Source organism: Rattus norvegicus, chromosome 6, assembly GCF_021556685.1.
Source record: "Rattus norvegicus strain SHRSP/BbbUtx chromosome 6, alternate assembly SHRSP_T2T, whole genome shotgun sequence".
In the NCBI taxonomy this organism is placed as follows: Eukaryota; Metazoa; Chordata; class Mammalia; order Rodentia; family Muridae; genus Rattus; species Rattus norvegicus.
The window spans coordinates 138,427,776-138,443,737 of NC_141539.1; the positions used below are offsets into that span (position 1 = coordinate 138,427,776).

Genomic DNA, 15,962 nt, shown 5'->3' on the forward strand with positions numbered 1-15,962 from the left:
TGCCAATGAAAGGATGATTCTATAGAGAGATAGAGACTCAGAAACAGAGAAACTGGAGAGGGAACGAAGACTTCTAAGGTACTGGCCATGCATTTTGGCTAGAAGTGTTAAGTTTGATATCCCTGGGACAAGGCAGCCACATGGAAACAGAGACAGGAGCTTCTGTTGTGACCCTCTGGTAAGATTCTTCTCTGATATGACGGTTCTTTTGGTTATCCCCTTGAATGCATTAAGTGATAGGATTTCTGTGGAGGTGTCTATGTAGGACGTTCCAGATATTGTTAGATCTTGAAAGCTCTAAACTTATTATTGGATCAAGCCCTTGGTGCATTCAGCATATGATGTCCATATTGGGAGGTGGTGATGGTGGGAAAGTGCCTAATGAAGGAAGTACATCATTTTGTTGTGAAATCAGGACTATGTAGAAGTACGCAGTTCTCACATCTTGGGTTCTTTTAACACTGGTCTACTTAAGTGTGCCATGTTTTGTAGCCAGGGTTGATCCACATAGAAGAACACAGTGAGAGTAGAATAATTGAAAACTATTTTATTGACAAAAAACCCAAAATAAATGAAGAAAAACAACAAACCAGACAGAGACCTTAAAGCCATCAATGATCCGTAAGAAATTGACAGCCAAACTCCTTTGAGATCTTCCAGACAGACACAGGAGAGCAAGTGCCCACTTTTCCTTCCTGCCTTCATTTTTCTTCCTGTCTGGAGACTCCAAGTTTTAATTGGTTGAGAAATGATGAAGAAACAGGTATTCGAGCTCTGTAGTAGACCCACTCCACACTCTAGTAACCTGGTGGTAGGGGGTATGGGAATTCCTTGGACTGCTGCCCCAGCTGTCATTAGCTAAGTCTCAGAGTCATGGACAGAAGTCAAGGTCTGCAAGACAAACCTGCTATACCATGGCTCTCTCCAGTGCCCTTCCACCTCTGTTGCTCTTCATCTTTTGTCTTCTGATTGGAATCTGTTTATCAGGTCTCTCTCTAGGAGGTCCTTGCTGGTCTCTCAACCCCTGCTTAGGGGCCTCTGCTCCTGCTAGGGCTACACAGAGGCCACGAAGCTCAGGCCTTCCTCTCTTGTACCTCTAGCATAGAGTTCAGAATTCCAGAGAGGTGGTGGTGTCTAGTTTTCAGGACTTCAGGGTTGTCTGTGAATTTGCTCCTTTAAGAATCCAGTGTTTTGTACCCAGGACCAGTAGCATAATCTACAAAAGGATTCCAACCTTTGGATGGTTCTGTCCCAAGATTCGCAGAAACACAGGTCTTTTCTGTATTCCAGGGTTGATGGAACAGGTACAAAGGAACCTGACAGGATATAGTGATGTGAGGGCCAATGGAACAATTCATTCAGCTTCAGCTGGGCCATGGCTGCCCAGTTTTCCTTTTCTGGCCTGGTTGAAATATGTCTCTTCTTAGGGATCAAAAAACTGTGTCTTCTTTTATCATCATTGTGTTTTAGAAGATGATGCTGACAGGACTGGTTCCAAGGTTCCAAGGACTGGTCCCTTCCCAGTTGGATACAGTCAAGATAGACACTTATCTCTTCTTCAGTGATTCTCTAGCCCAACAGAATGGATAAACTAGTCAGGAGACTATGGCCCTTCTGGCCCTACCCAGTGTCTTGGCTGCTGCTGTGATGGTGTTTTAGGTCCTGGTGGCTGTGCCCTGTCGAATACTAATGTCCACATAGTTCTGCAGAGAGAGAAGAATTGAGGGAAGTTGGGTCTAATGGATAGAGTATAGCGAAGTGAGCAGACAGTGTGATCTGAGTCAGGCTGCTTGGCACATTGTACAGGGTCCTTCAGGGCCTGGGGAATCCTTTGCCATCATAGGAGGTGGTTTAGGGCCCTTGTCCAATCATGTTCTTGTATTCAGGAACCAGCGTCTTCTTCAACTCCACTACTGAGGAGAAGATCCACTTTACCTGTGGAGCAGAGTAAATAAGACAAGATCAGGACGGCACTCTGACCTGTGTTTCCTCTCCCACCAAGAGAGGTAGCTCAGCCAGGCAAGTATGCATCCCTAGAGTCTCTAACCTGCTACATGGGTGTCTAGAGTATTACATGTTGATCAGATAGGGATGGTATAGGGGGAAATGTGTGCATAGAGTGGAAATAGTGTCAGATAGATCTGAACAGCATGAGTCCGGGATGAGGATACAATATGGGACAGAATGAGGACAATGTGGGCACTTTATATGGACAGCGTGGTGATAGAGTGGGGTTAGTACAAGGACAGAATGGGAGATGAGGTGAGACAGCATGGAAGAAGGTACACCTGGGAGAGAGTTCGTTAGACACTAACAGTGTGCAAACAACATGAGAATTCAGGGAACATAGTCAAATATCCAGGGATAGAGTTGGGGACCACAGGGAACATTATGGGACAGCAGAGTTTATTGTCGGGCTGTGCACAGAGTGTGGGGACAATGTAGTAGCCAACATTGGCAGTATGAGACACTAGGGACAGTGTGAGGAGAGCATGAAAATAGAGACAACAGCCTGGGATAGCATACCAGGGAAGAAAGGAATGTGTGGGGACAGCATGAGGCAGCACAGCAATAGAGTGTGGACACCTTGGGGAATTATGGAGACTGCATGGGACACTGTGAGTCTGTGTCATAGAGAAGGTTAGGTGGCATTGCCCAGCATATAAGACAGGTCAATAGCATGGGACAGTGTGGGGCATAGTTCATCACAGGTACAGTATGAGGAACAGTATAAGGACAGTCTGGACACTTTGGAGATGTTGTGACTGACCTTGAAGAGTGTGACAGCTGCACTGTAGCACACACTGAGCAGGAAGAGGCTGATGAAGATGGTGATGGTCGTCCAGAGTCCCTCCAGCTCCCCGTCCTGGGCCTCAGCACAGGCATCGTCCACTTCCATCCCTGGACAGAGAGGGAAGTCAGCGGTTGTTTATCCCAACACGGCGTGACTAGGGCCATTCCCTGTGTCAGACGAGGTTGTGTGGAGTTCCAGGAGAAAGCTACAGCCTGACTGGGCCAGCAGACCCTCCCTGGGGCCATCTCTCCTTTCTGATGTCTCTCTGGACCAGAAACTTCAGTTCCCCAAAGTGCTGTAGTTTTGTCCCTGAGCTCTCCAGACACCCTGGACCTGATGGTGGCCTGGCCTATACACTAGGTCATTCTGTGTGTCCCAGCCTTGAGTTCTGAGCCTGGCTAAGCTGAGTCAGGGCCTGTGCCTCTCATGGGTAGTGTCTGTGTGGTCTGCCTGATCCTGTATCTGCTGATGACCGAGAACTGAGGGCCAGAGGGATTGCAGAGCTGATTCCCCACGAATCAGCTGGGACTGCAGTTAAGATCCACAGTGGGAAGTGAGTAAGTTATACAGTTTCGGATGGGTGCCAACTGTGTGAGGTTAGGGGCACAATCCCAGGGTCAGGGACAGATTGACCCCAGGAAACTCATGTGTGCATGAAGATGTCTGTGGGCATCCGAGGCAGAGAAAAGTTGTATCTGTCTCAGCTTTCCCACTTGTGAATGTTGGGATGATCCTGTGTGTAGACCTGGTTCCTTTTTATATCTGAGTGCTGCATGGGATGCCCATGTGAGGTTCCAGTGTGTGTGTGTGTGTGTGTGTGTGTGTGTGTGTGTGTGTGTCACTGTGCTGTGCATTTGAAGATATGTGTGCATGCATGCATATGGGCCTTTTGCCCTCAGTGTTGCTCATCAGGTTGTGTCTAATGTTTCCATGTTGATTCTCATGGGCAGTGAGAGAGCAGTGACAGCTATGTGCATCGTTACATTAGACTTAGACTCTGGAACGCTTCTTGCATTGAGTGGTGGAATAGCAAGGGTCTGTCTGATATCCTGTGACCACATGTGTCCATTGAGTGCCTTCAGTGGGATCCTTGGCCAGGAAGAGGGGTAAGGGTGGACTGAGGGAGGTGGAGTTTGGGTCGTCCTTACTTTCGTGATATATTCTGTGCCCACTATAGATGTATTAGGTAGAGGAAGAGAAAGTGAGAGGGATTGCCTCGGGATAAAGCCTCCACTTTTCAGTGAGAGGTAAATTCTGTTCATGCCAGCAAATCAAAAGTGCTGCGTCTGGCAGTGTAGACCACCCTTTTTCCTTAGTCAAACCTCAGGCCTCAAACCCTGGATGCCCCTCAGCCCATGACCTCACTGGACTCTGTATCTCAGAAAGAACCAGGACATTTTTGCAGGGTCCCAAGGCAGAGCTGGGTGCTTTATTTACACAGAGAAAGGTGGTAGAGGTAGGTGTTGGCATCCTTTAGGCCAAGAGGGGCCACTGGACTCTGGGATCATTTACCAGGAGAGTGGGAGAGACTCTTCTCAGTATGGTGGTTGTGCAGGCCCTCATGCAGCACAGAACACGTGAAAGTGTTTCCCTGCTGCCATGTTTCTTTCTTTACATTGAGCTTGCTGTAGAGGAAGTAACTCCCATCTGTGTCCATCGTAGGTGGAGTGTTCTTGTAGTTTTCCTGTGGCTGCCCGTTCATCTTCCACTCCACATAAATGTCTGGGGGATAGAAGCCTTTTACCATGCAGGTGATACTGACTTGACTCTGGGTCATCTCTTCCTTGGGAGGCGCCATGGTGTATACCTGTGGACCTCGTGGTGTGCCTGTGGATACAGAGAGTGGTCAGCATGGAGGTCAGTAAGAGGGCAGAAGTCTAGTTAAGTCAAGCTCTGTCTATGGCCTACTGCAGCTTCTACACCACACACCCTGCTGCTCCCACCTTCGGGTTTGGAGATGCTTTTCTCGATGGGGGCAGGGAATGCTCCACTGTTGACTTTGCATTTGAACGTCTTGCCATTGAGCCAGTCCCGGTGCACGATGGGGAGTTCACTGACTGAGCGTAAAGTGCTGTTGGACTGCTTCTCCGGGGCATGAGTCTGAGCTGTGTGGACTTCCACGTCATCTATAAACCAGCTGAACCGGACCTCGGGATCATTCTGGCTAATGTCTACCACAACACACGTGACCTTAGGAGTCAGAGTGATGGTGAGCACATCTTTGGTCTTTGGGGGGAAGATGAAGACAGATGATATATCTGGGACTGTAGATGAAGAAGAAAGGTAGAAATAGGTCAATAGCTGTGTCATCCTCTAACATGGGCCTCTGAGGATATTTTTTGAATCTGGGGCTGGAGTAATAGTCCTAGTGACTTACCTGTACATCCACAAGGATTGCATTCCCTTGGCACTGCAGAGAGAAGGCTGTGTGTTAGTATGGTCTATAGGTGAGAAGGCCCCAGGTTGGTTCTGGTGTGGGATCATGGCAGGCTCTTTCTGGGTATGACCTTTTGCAGGTTGATACTCTAGTCTGCCTCTGTATGTCATGATGCAAGGGCATCTTACCCAGAATATTAATAAATGGGTGTAAAGGACATAGAAATCTCCAGAAGGGAGACAAAGGAGAATTTTTGGTCTCCTGGGCTGAGGCCCCCTCCCTGGTGATGTCTGCCCACCCTGGTTTGTGTAGGCAATCTAATGCCTTATCCTCACCTCTAGTGAGCCCCTCATCCCCTGGTTGTTCTCTCACCAATTTTCTTGTCCACCTTGGTGCTGCTGGCCGGGTGGGCTATGTTGCAGGTGACGGCCTGGCTGGACCAGGTGCTGGAGGGTACAGTCACTGAGCTGGTGAGAGTGTAGAGTCCAGACTGCAGGACAGCTGGGAAGGTGTGCACACCGCTGGACAGGGCTCCAGAGTTCCAGGTCACGGTGACTGGCTCAGGGAAATAGCCCTTGACCAGGCATCCCAGGGTCACCATGGAGTTACTTTTGAGAGCAGTTCCAGGAGCCAGTGGATAGACAGATGGGGCTGTTGTTTCAGCTACAAGAAAAAGTATGCGTGATCATTTTGTCTGACAGGTCTGGACCCAAGCTCCTACAAGTCCTCCATTTTGTACCCTCCCCAAGTCTGTGGCTGTCTACATGGAGGAGGCAACACCCAACCATTGGGCTTGCCAATGTCAGCCTCACCAGGCCAGATCACACCTAATCCCTTTGAGCCCAGTCCCACTCCTAGTACACTTTCAGGAAATGCCCTAAAGAGCCCTGTAGTATGGGTATCTGTGTTCCCCCACCATTGTCCAATGTGGGTATCTGTGTTCCTCGGCTAAACCTGTTATCCGTGGGCCATATGGCTGCACACAGTATGGACAACAGTGAAGCCCAAAATCAAGTTGGCACATCTCTCCTGTCTTCTGTCTCCTCCTTTCTTTTCCAGTCCAACCATGTTGGCTCTTGCCAAGTCCTAGGCAGCTTCTATCTTCCTTGGCCTGTTACTAATGGTTCCTGATCCTAGGTTCTCTGAACTCTTCACAGTCCAAGATCTCTGGCCTTAGCTTCGTTTTGTAGCTTGTCCTTTTAGTTGGCTTCGATCTACGTAGGTTTAGCACTCTCTATTCTTGGGTCAGGATTCACTTCTGGCCCTTACACTGCCCTCTTGACTTTGCCTCCATACGTGCCCAGCATCATGTCAGCCAGGCCTGTGAACATGTGTTTTTACCCACACTTTTTACCTTGGTTCTACTCAGATCTTTCTCCAAGTTGTTACAGGTCGCCAGCAGCCCCACCCCCACCCCATCCCCACTGTCCAGGGACTCAGCGTGGGCCTGTCTGGTGTGCGCTGGGTGCTCAGTGCCTCCCCTCTCCTCGCAGTGTATTCTCACTAATGTGACCTCGGTGAACTCAGCCTTGGCTTCTCCTGTCTTGCAGTGTTGTCTTCACAGTGCCCTGGGTTCTGCCTTTGCACGGGGCTTGTATTGCCAAACCTCGGGAAGTCCCTTTCCTTTCTCAGTAGCACAGTGCTTTTGAAATTGTAATGTACAACCATTTTTATAAAGCAGGTCATCACCTCGAGTCCCCTGTCCGTTCTGTCTCTCTGGTCCTTCCCTCTATCCCCAGGGTCATGCTAGTCTCTGCTGCACCTGAGCTCTGACAGATTCTGCTCAGCCCCTGATCTTCACACCTCCTTCCTTTTGTAGGTTGTCTGTCTGTCCTTATATAGATGGGACAGATTTGATCTTCCTGCCCTGTTTCCACCATCTTTCTGGATCACAGACAGAACTCCTGACTAACAACCCAAATCCTGTGTATTTCCTTGGCTCTATCAACCCTTAGGATTCTCCCTGTCCCTTTCCCTTCTCAGCCAACAGTCCTTCCTCATGCCCCCCTATTCCCTAGATCGTTTTTCTCTTAGCCCTCAGTTATTCTTGGTACCTGCATGAGCTCAGCGATTCCTGTGTCTTGGGCTCTGCCTCTCAGTCCTGAACACATCAGTTGGCTCCTGCTAGACCTGACCCGTTTTCCTATGCACTTCTTCTTTCCTTCCTGGGGACTTGGGCCTGCCTACTGCACATACAGCCTTTGCCCACCCCTGATATCTGTCAACACTGGACTTGGGCACTCCCTCCACTGGGCACTTACTCTTTTTTAAAGACAGTCCCTTGCAGATTTCCCACTCCCTCCCATGACCTCCTGAACTTTCGGTCTTGCCCTCTTCTCCTGGTCTTAGATCCAGATGTGTCCTTGCTATGCTAGGCTCCTTTGTCTTGTTGCCCTGGCTCCTGGAGCCAAAAGAACTCAGTCCCGCCCCTCTCATCAGTGCAGAAAGCTGGATCAGCTCCAGCCTAGACCTCCTGGCTCTTTCCCTCCCTGCACTCCACCATGAATTAAGCATGCCTTCTCCTTCCTCTCTGCCATTGCCTCCCTGTCATGCTACAATTTCACCTCAGCCTTGTTCCTCAAACCCCTGGCCCTGGTCCCAGCAGAGTGATTTCTAAGGCCAGCTCATCGGCTCATGGCATCATGTGGCCCTCAATCTCATCTGGACTTCTGTCTAGCTAGTTCCTCCACATTCCCACCTGCCTTGCTCCCATTCAACTCTTTAGTCAGAACCTCCTCTACTCCAACCTGTCCTCCTCCTCAGGAGCTGCACAGCTTATTCCCTACACCCCACCTGCCTTAGGTCTACTGTAGGTACTTAGGGCTTCCAGAGGCTTCTCTGATGTTCCAGAACTCTTACCTACCCTGGGTGACCTGTGAACTGCTCAGTCTGGTTCCCTACACTGATACCTGCCTCAAGTGCCCTGCACTTGCTCATTTCTAAAACCCTACACTTCCACTTCCCTTGGTTTCCCTTCAGATACTCAGCTTGGTCTCCTACAGCCTGCTAGCCACACTGTCCTTGTAGTGGCTCAGCACGATTCCCCACATTCCCATCCACCCCCAGATACTCTATAGTCCTTCAGCCTGCTACCTTTACACCCACTGGCTCTAGCTTCGTGGAATTTGTTCACTTAGGACAATCCCACTTCCACCAGTCTTAGTTTCCCAGTGACCCCTAAGCCTGGAATCCTCCATGACCTTTGCTATCCTTTCTCTACACATCCTGGATCCCCACTCATATGTAGACTAGAACCTGCTCCCCTGTGTCTGCCTAGCCTGATTCTCTAGCACCATTTCCCTCAGCTACCCTCCAGCAGCTCTGCCTGGACCTCCACATAACTAGGGCTCCAGCTCTCATGTAACTGCTCAGCCTGACTCCATACGTTTTTGCCTATCCCAGATCCTCTATAGCTGCTCACCCTGTTCTCCCATTGACTGAGTTCCCACAGATTTCCTGGAGCTCATCAGCCTGGTTCCTCTTCAACCCGTCAGTTCTGGCTCTCTGTTACTTGTTCAGTAGGAGGCCCACGTTCCCACTGGCCTCCGTTTCCCTGTAATTTTATGCCTAGTGTATTTACTTATAGCTCCCCCAGTTCCTCCATGTCTACACAGCCTGGATCCCTAGAAGCTGACTAGATCCTGCTCCCCTGTGTCTGCTGCTTAAGCTGGTCCCCCACATGTATCTCAGCTACTGAGTATCTGCTTGGCCATGATTCCTGCCCTCCCTAATGTCCCATCTCTCCTGTAGCTCCTTAGCCTGGGCCTCCACCTCCACCTACTACAGCTTCCCTGGATCTACTCAGCCTGGATCCCCACACTCCCACTGGCCTCAGTTTCCCTGAAATTTTATGCCTAGTATATTTACTAATAGCTCCCCCAGTTCCTCCATGTCTATACAGCTCAGCTAGGATCCCACACTCCCACTTGGTTTAGTTTTCCTGTGACTGCTAAGTCTAGAATCCTCCCTTACTACCTACCTCAGCTCCCTTGTGTGTGTTTGGCCTCGGTTTCTACATACCCAGTACATCCTGCTCCCTCGAGTGCTCTCAGACTCCTATCTTCCTAGCACTGAACCTACACTAGTTCCCATGGAGCTGCTCAGCCTGGTTCCCCACACTCTTCCTGCCACAGTTCCCATGTAACTCCTCAGCCTGGGCCTCCGCCTCCACCTACTACAGCTTCCCTGGACCTACTCAGCCTGGATCCCCACACTCCCTCTTGCCTCTGTTTCCCTGCAGATGCTCAGTCTGGAGCTTCACATTCATAATAGCTCCAGCTGTCATGGAGATGCTCAGCCTGCCTCCTTACACAGTTACCTATCCCTGATCCTGTGTAGCTGCTCAGCCTGCTCCCCCACACCCCATTACTCCAGATTCCCAGCAGCTTCTCAGCTTGGTACCTTATAGCCCTTCAGCTACAGCTCTTTAGTGTTTGCTCAGCTGTGCCTGCCCCCCATGCCTGCATTCCTACTTGGCTCACTTTCCCTGTGACTGCTAAGCTAAGAATCCCCCACTACCACATGTGCAAGCTTCCCTTCTGGTCTCCTGTGGCTTTTTTTTTTGACCTTGTTCCCACAGTCGTACCTGCCTCAGCTTCCCAGTAGTCTCTCTGCCTGTGTCCCTTCATTTCCACTTGCCACAGATCCCCTGTATCCCTGTCAGCTGTACTTGTCATTCCCACCTGCCCCTGTTCCCCTATAACTACTTAACTTCCACCTGTCCTGTCTCACCTGTAGCTGCCCTGCTTTCATCCTCTCACTCCCACATTCCTGGTCCACTGGTGCTATTCTGCCTGCACTTCTACCTTTCCTTGCTTCCCCGACGCCCCCACAGCTGCCCCATTTGGTCCCCATACTTCTACCAGTCTTGGCTCCCCTTTTGCTGCCCTGCTTGGGTCCCCTACTTCCACCTGTCTTAGCTCCTCTCCTGCTACTCTGCCTGGATCTCCACAGTACAACCTTTCCTTGTTCCTCTGGTGCTGCTCTGGTTGGATCCCTCTATTTCCACCTGTCCTGGTTCCCCAGATGCTGCCCTGCTTGTGTCTCCACTCTTCTACTTTTTGGCTCCTCTGGACCTGCTCTGTCTGGATCCCCACACTTCTTTCCTTGCTCCCCAGGTGCTGCTCTGCCTGGGTCTCCACACTTTCACCTTTCCTGGCTTCCCTGGTGCTATTCTGCCTGGATTCCCACAGTTCCACCTTTCCTAGCTCCCCTGGAACTTCCCTGTTTGGGTCCCCACACTTCTACCTGTCTTGGCTCCCCTAAAGCTGCTTAAAGTGTTCCCCACACTCTCACAGGCCTTAGCTCTTTTGCAGGTGCTCAGTCTTGGGTTCTGAACTCTTGACTTTCCCTCACACTCTGGAACCCCCATATACCCTGATTCTACTGAGATTCTCAGCTGGTGAGTTTCTCAGCTGCTTAGCTCCCCTGGATGCTCATCTTGGCAGGGACTCTGATGAGACCTCTGTCATCTGTCCTAGCTGCTACATCAGTCCCACTCCTGTTGGGTTAACACTCCTGGGTACTGCACTGTCCTCCCCAGGATGGCTTGATGCCTCCTTCCTTTTGTGCTGTCCTTAGCTCTGAAGCCTGTCTGATGCGAGCTATGAGACCTTAGATGTCTCTGCTGTGGGTGTCAGATCAGCTTCTGACAGGACACATAACTCTTTCAGTTGTTTTTAGTTTGTCCTCCTGAACCTGTCACTATCGTGGATCTCTATTAACCCCATTTCCACACGCCAACCTGCCTGATCTGGTTCTGGAAGTCTCACTAGCACCATCAGCTTTGTAGCTGCTCTGTGAGGTTCCCTAAGCTCATGGAGGTAACTTAGGCATCCAGCATTTTTACCTACCAAAGGTCATCCTCATTTTTCCATTTGGTCTTCTGATTTCTGTGGTTGCACTGCTAGCCCCAGTATAGCTGTCCCCAACCCCCAGGTCTCCTGTGATGCTCAGCTGTATCCACCACCCCTACCTGCTTCAGTTTCTCTGTAGTTGATTGGAAAGTCTAGTCTCCAGAATTCCAGTGCCTTTTCATATCTCTGCCAACAGCCTCAGTTTCCTTCTGGTACTCAGTCTGGTTTCCTAAGTTCCCAGTATCTGAATTGAACTCCCAGAACTCCTGTCTGTCCCAGTTTACTTGTGTACTGCAACCTGGATCATGGAGCTTCCAGAAATGCCCTGAATCACAGCACTTTTATCAGCCTCGGTTCCCATATACTAGTCAGCATTGTGTCCTCACCTCTTAGCTCCCACACAGACTAATACTCTGTAGCTTCCTCATTTGGTCCTTGATACTGCCACCTATCACAGGATAACCCATTCTGCCAATCTTGCTATTGGACTCATGGGGAAGACCAGCCATCCTTTCCTAGGCCACCTCTCTACCCAGCCCCAGTCATTCTTAGATCTCTTGAATTCCCACTTACCCTCTCCCTCTAGCAGTTCAGATTGGGGTCCCACATTTGCACATCTCTAGGCCCATTACAGCTGTTAAGGCTGTTCTCTCAGTTTCTGGGTTTCTCTAGTCATCCAGACTCCTATGCCCTGAGTCCCGGTAGGTGTTTTGCTGGTTTTCCTGATCTGCTGGGTTTGCTTTGCCTTCTCCAGCACTCCTGTTCTCTTAGCTCACTGGAAGTTGTCCTGCCTGATACTTTGAGTTGCTTGGGCTTCCCTCTACTTTTCTTTCAGCTCAGGTTTGCTTCTATTCCCTTAGTAACTCTTGAGTGCTGGGATGGTTCCTGGAACCCCAGGGTGCCTACTTTCTGCTTCTCAGGAGGCCTGAAGGCATTCCCAGGCATGCTCCTGGAAGCTCCCTCCCTCTCCCCTCCTGGGTCACTTACCACAGGGCTCAGCTGCCTTGGTTCTATCAACCTGTAGTCCAGGCCAAACTGATTCCACAGTCTTCTTGATATATTTCATCATCTCCTTGTGGTTCAGGCTTGTTGTCTATGGGGTTGTGCAGCTCTAGCTGCCTGTGATTGTCTCCCAAGCACTCGCCACAGTCTGCTCGGTTGACACCAGGCTGCTGGCAAACACATTTACTGTTGAACACACAGGCTTCCTCTGCTTGGGCTGGTCCGTCAACTCCTTCTCAATCTCCTGTGATAGGATGACTCAAAGATCTGGAAGGGCTACAGATGCTGGCAGTCTGTGAGGTCTTCTCCTTCTGCAGTTTCATTCAGTGCTGACCCCTTTGTCATGTGGAAGCTGTGAAAGCAGATGTATTTGTTCCTGGCTTTCTCTTGTCTTTCCCAGAGTCACAGTCTTTGTTCCAGAGATGTGAATGCCACCCTATTTCCACCCTATGATTGAGTAAGAACAGGATTGACAGTGGGTGGCATAACGTATTTCCTGAAGTTCCCCTTTATTCTGGGGGGGTTTCTATGTCTGGACATGAGGGGGAGTCCAAAGCTGACTGAGATTAGTTCATGTGGACGTATGCGATTGGGTGAGGCAGTACCCTTGAGACTCAGGGGACAAGGTAGGAAGCCTGGATGTGCTCCTTCTCTTCACACCTGGGCCTTCTGGGTCCCTGAGCTGGCTGAGGCTGAGTGATTATGCCCCCCTTTTCCTGACCACCTCATTGGAGAGGGTTCATAGCCTCTGGGCCTCTTGTCATGTGTGATCTAAGTCCAGCTTTGGTGGCTAAACCTCTCTGTCCCTGTCTCTAGCTAGTGCTACCTCAAGAAAACCCTGATATGCCGGAGGCACAGAAGAAAGGCTGAGGGCTGTGAGAGAGTGTGCAATCCAAACTGAATGGGATATAGCAGAGGCTCGAGGCTCTGCCTGAGTTTCCAAGCACAGGAAATCTTGTCCAGGGACAAGCATTGCTGAGACTCAGGAGAAGGTCTTGGATAAATGAAAACGGGACCTGATGCAGAAGGTCCCTAACTTGGCACTGCCATGGGAATCTCATGATTTACAGTTGCAAAATCAGGGAGTCTTGTTCTGATCCCAGGGGCTCATGAGGATATGAAACAAACGTGCTGTTGCACATGATACACAGGGTAGTGGATCCCCCAGAGTAGAGGAAGGAACTCATTTAAGGTCTTTTCAGGGGCAGTGTAAGTACAGGTGTGGAAGAGGGAGGCCAGCAGGGCCTTAGTACTGACTGGATGGATAGGAACAAATTCTGAAGGGGATTGGGACTGGCCAGCTTCTGCAATACTGAGGTTCCACCCATCTTGAAGGACTGGGACTACTGGGAAGAATAAGATATTTCTCTGGGCTTCAGACAGTGACATTATGCATGGGAAGAGAAGGAAGACTGTTGCAAATGGTGAGGAGCTAGGAGGTTATTACAGCCTCATTAGAAAGACTGCTGTGTGAAGAACAAGAAGTAGAATGTCAGTGTGGGACTTTATGTCTGGCCAGAGGTGCCCATGCTGGGTAATTGTAGAATAGGATGCTGGGGGTGAACCTCAGTAAACAGAAGATCCACGTTATGAGGTCCAAGGCTCAGACCCAGAACACAGATTTAGGAGCTTGTGCTGGCCGGGGAAGAACATAGGCTGAGGAGGAGGCTCCTTGAGGAATATCTCAGGGTAGGATGTGGGTCAATACACAGGAATGGAGAGTGCTGTCTGTGTCAGTGCCAAGTTGAGAAGATACAGCTTTCAGAGCAAAGGCAGGCTCTAGGTCTGTGAGAATGTTGATACTCAGAGGATCTGAGATGAAGAACTATCATATCATAGTCACATATGGAACCTATAAGTCACAATGAGACAAGGTATCTATGGAAGAGCAAAAACCAAGGGTAGACAGAGCTGAGGTAGGGGTTGGTTGTCCCTGTGCTGATCTGACTGTGGTTGGTCCCTGAATATGCTCATGGATCCTCTCTGTAATCATGAAGGTCAGGAGGAAAAGGCATCAGAGTGGTATTTAGATAGCCTCTCTTGACCGCTGGTCCAGCAGTGTTCTGTGGACTAGGAGTAGAGATGGGTTCACAGTGCCACAGCCCTGTCATAGCCTGATGATCCATAGGTTAAAAGTATGAAGATGAGGTAGGTGGAACTAGTCACGTGTGCATGTAATGCTCACAGACCCACTACTGGACCCCATTTCATATGTTTGTAGAAGGCTAGGGCCCTGGGAGACACTATGTGTACAAGTGCCTTTGTCTGGCAGTGTGAATGCGCTCTCTCTCTCTCTCTCTCTCTCTCTCTCTCTCTCTCTCTCTTACAGCAAGGTACCATTTATCTTATATCTGGTCCTGTGTATGGGGATGCGTTTGGCTCTTGGTTGCTTGGTAAGTGACCATGACCATGCCCTAGATCTGTGGAGTCATGTCCAATGACTTTTTCTCTTATCCTAAAGACTGTTCTGTACACCCACAACAGCTCAGTGGATATTCCCTCCAGCACCTGGCCTGTGGTGGTCTCTGTGAACACCATTGACAGCAGTGTCAATCTGTGTAAAGCAAGAAGGAAGTTCAGGTTAATGTGACTTGGTAGTCTGTTTGGTTTAATCTTCTAGGTTTGACACTGTGCAGTTTAGTTTGGGTACATGTAAGTACAAAACCATTTGGAAAAAATGTTTCCTGGGGATAATTAACTCAAGCCCACATGTACAATAAAGCTTAAGGCATGAATTTGTGGATGGATTTGAAATCTTTGTAAAATACAAGTGACTTCTTCTATAAAGATGGACTCTATTGATTGACCACATGTGACATCTTAAAGGGCTTGGTGGTGGGGATCTTGTGTGGTCTCAGTCATCTAGAGAGTGCAAAGGTCACCAGGCTACTCACTCACCAGCCTTCTAGGAGGAAAACAAGTTATACAATTTCTCCCTTGTAAGAGAAAATCTGTGTGCTTAACATTCCTAGTTTCTTCAGTGCTTATCTGTGAAAGTCTCAGTGCCCTACACTGGCCTAGCCAGACTGTCACCAGCAATGGAGTCCACCCAGCTAGCAAACCAAGGTAGACAGGAAAAATTATGAGAGAATAGTCAGGGAAAACAAGGGTTCCTTGGAAGTGATGCCTGGGTCATCCTCAAAGCCAGGGAAGAATTCTAAGCTAAGAAAAGCAAGGATTCCCTTCTGACCCTCCTGGATGTCTCTGCTCATGCCCCTCCTGCTCAAGTAGAGATCCTATGGGACATGTTTTGTACCTTGGACACAAGAGGTGTACTTCAGACCTTGACTTATCACCAAGGATAATATCCAGGAGGGATCTAATCTGAGCCCCCTCTTCTTTCCTCAGCTTGATGACTTTTGTACACTACTAACATGGAGCTTAGGTCTGCCAGGCTGGAAGCTCTGGGCCCAGTACACACACAAAAAGTGTCCTAAGTGTTCAGATGAGCTACTATGCCCCAGGAGAATTGTGAAGATTCCATGCATCCCTACACTGGAGTGTGTCCCAATTCCAGACTCATGTCTCCTCACCTGCTACTAAAATCCAAAAGCACTATGTAGGAGGAAGGACATGGCTGTCTATGCATAACTGTTGGGGGCCCTGCAGCCCCAAAGCCATCTCCTGCAGGAGGACCTAATTCAGGACTACCTGAGAAACCAAGTATAGTGGACACAGACAATGTCAGTCAAGTGGAAACTGACGTATAGAAGAGATGCTTTCTTCGGACCAATGGGACACTGGTGGAGGGTGTTAAAGGAGCTTGCAGAAGCATTCAGACTAGCTTGCTGCAGTATTTGTCATCTGCTCCTGGAGTCTGTGTCATTGATTCCCCGCCACCTCACCTCCAACCCCCAAGGGCAGGTCGGGTCGGGCACGAATAGTTCAGGACACAGGCAACATACTACCTGTCTTGATCTTCCCTAAAGTCCAA

The 15,962-nt window shown here is 49.6% G+C and overlaps 1 gene segment (V, D, J or C); it reads right to left on the reverse strand.

The window, feature by feature from the left end:
- Positions 1-4,190: 4,190 nt before the first annotated feature.
- LOC134479197 (Ig gamma-2A chain C region-like) overlaps positions 4,191-15,962 on the reverse strand; it is a 398,327-nt gene continuing 386,555 nt past the window's right edge. Inside the window, 4 exon segments of the C gene segment in view lie at positions 4,191-4,621; positions 4,738-5,058; positions 5,172-5,204; positions 5,544-5,834. Coding sequence covers positions 4,299-4,621; positions 4,738-5,058; positions 5,172-5,204; positions 5,544-5,772 — 906 coding nt within the window.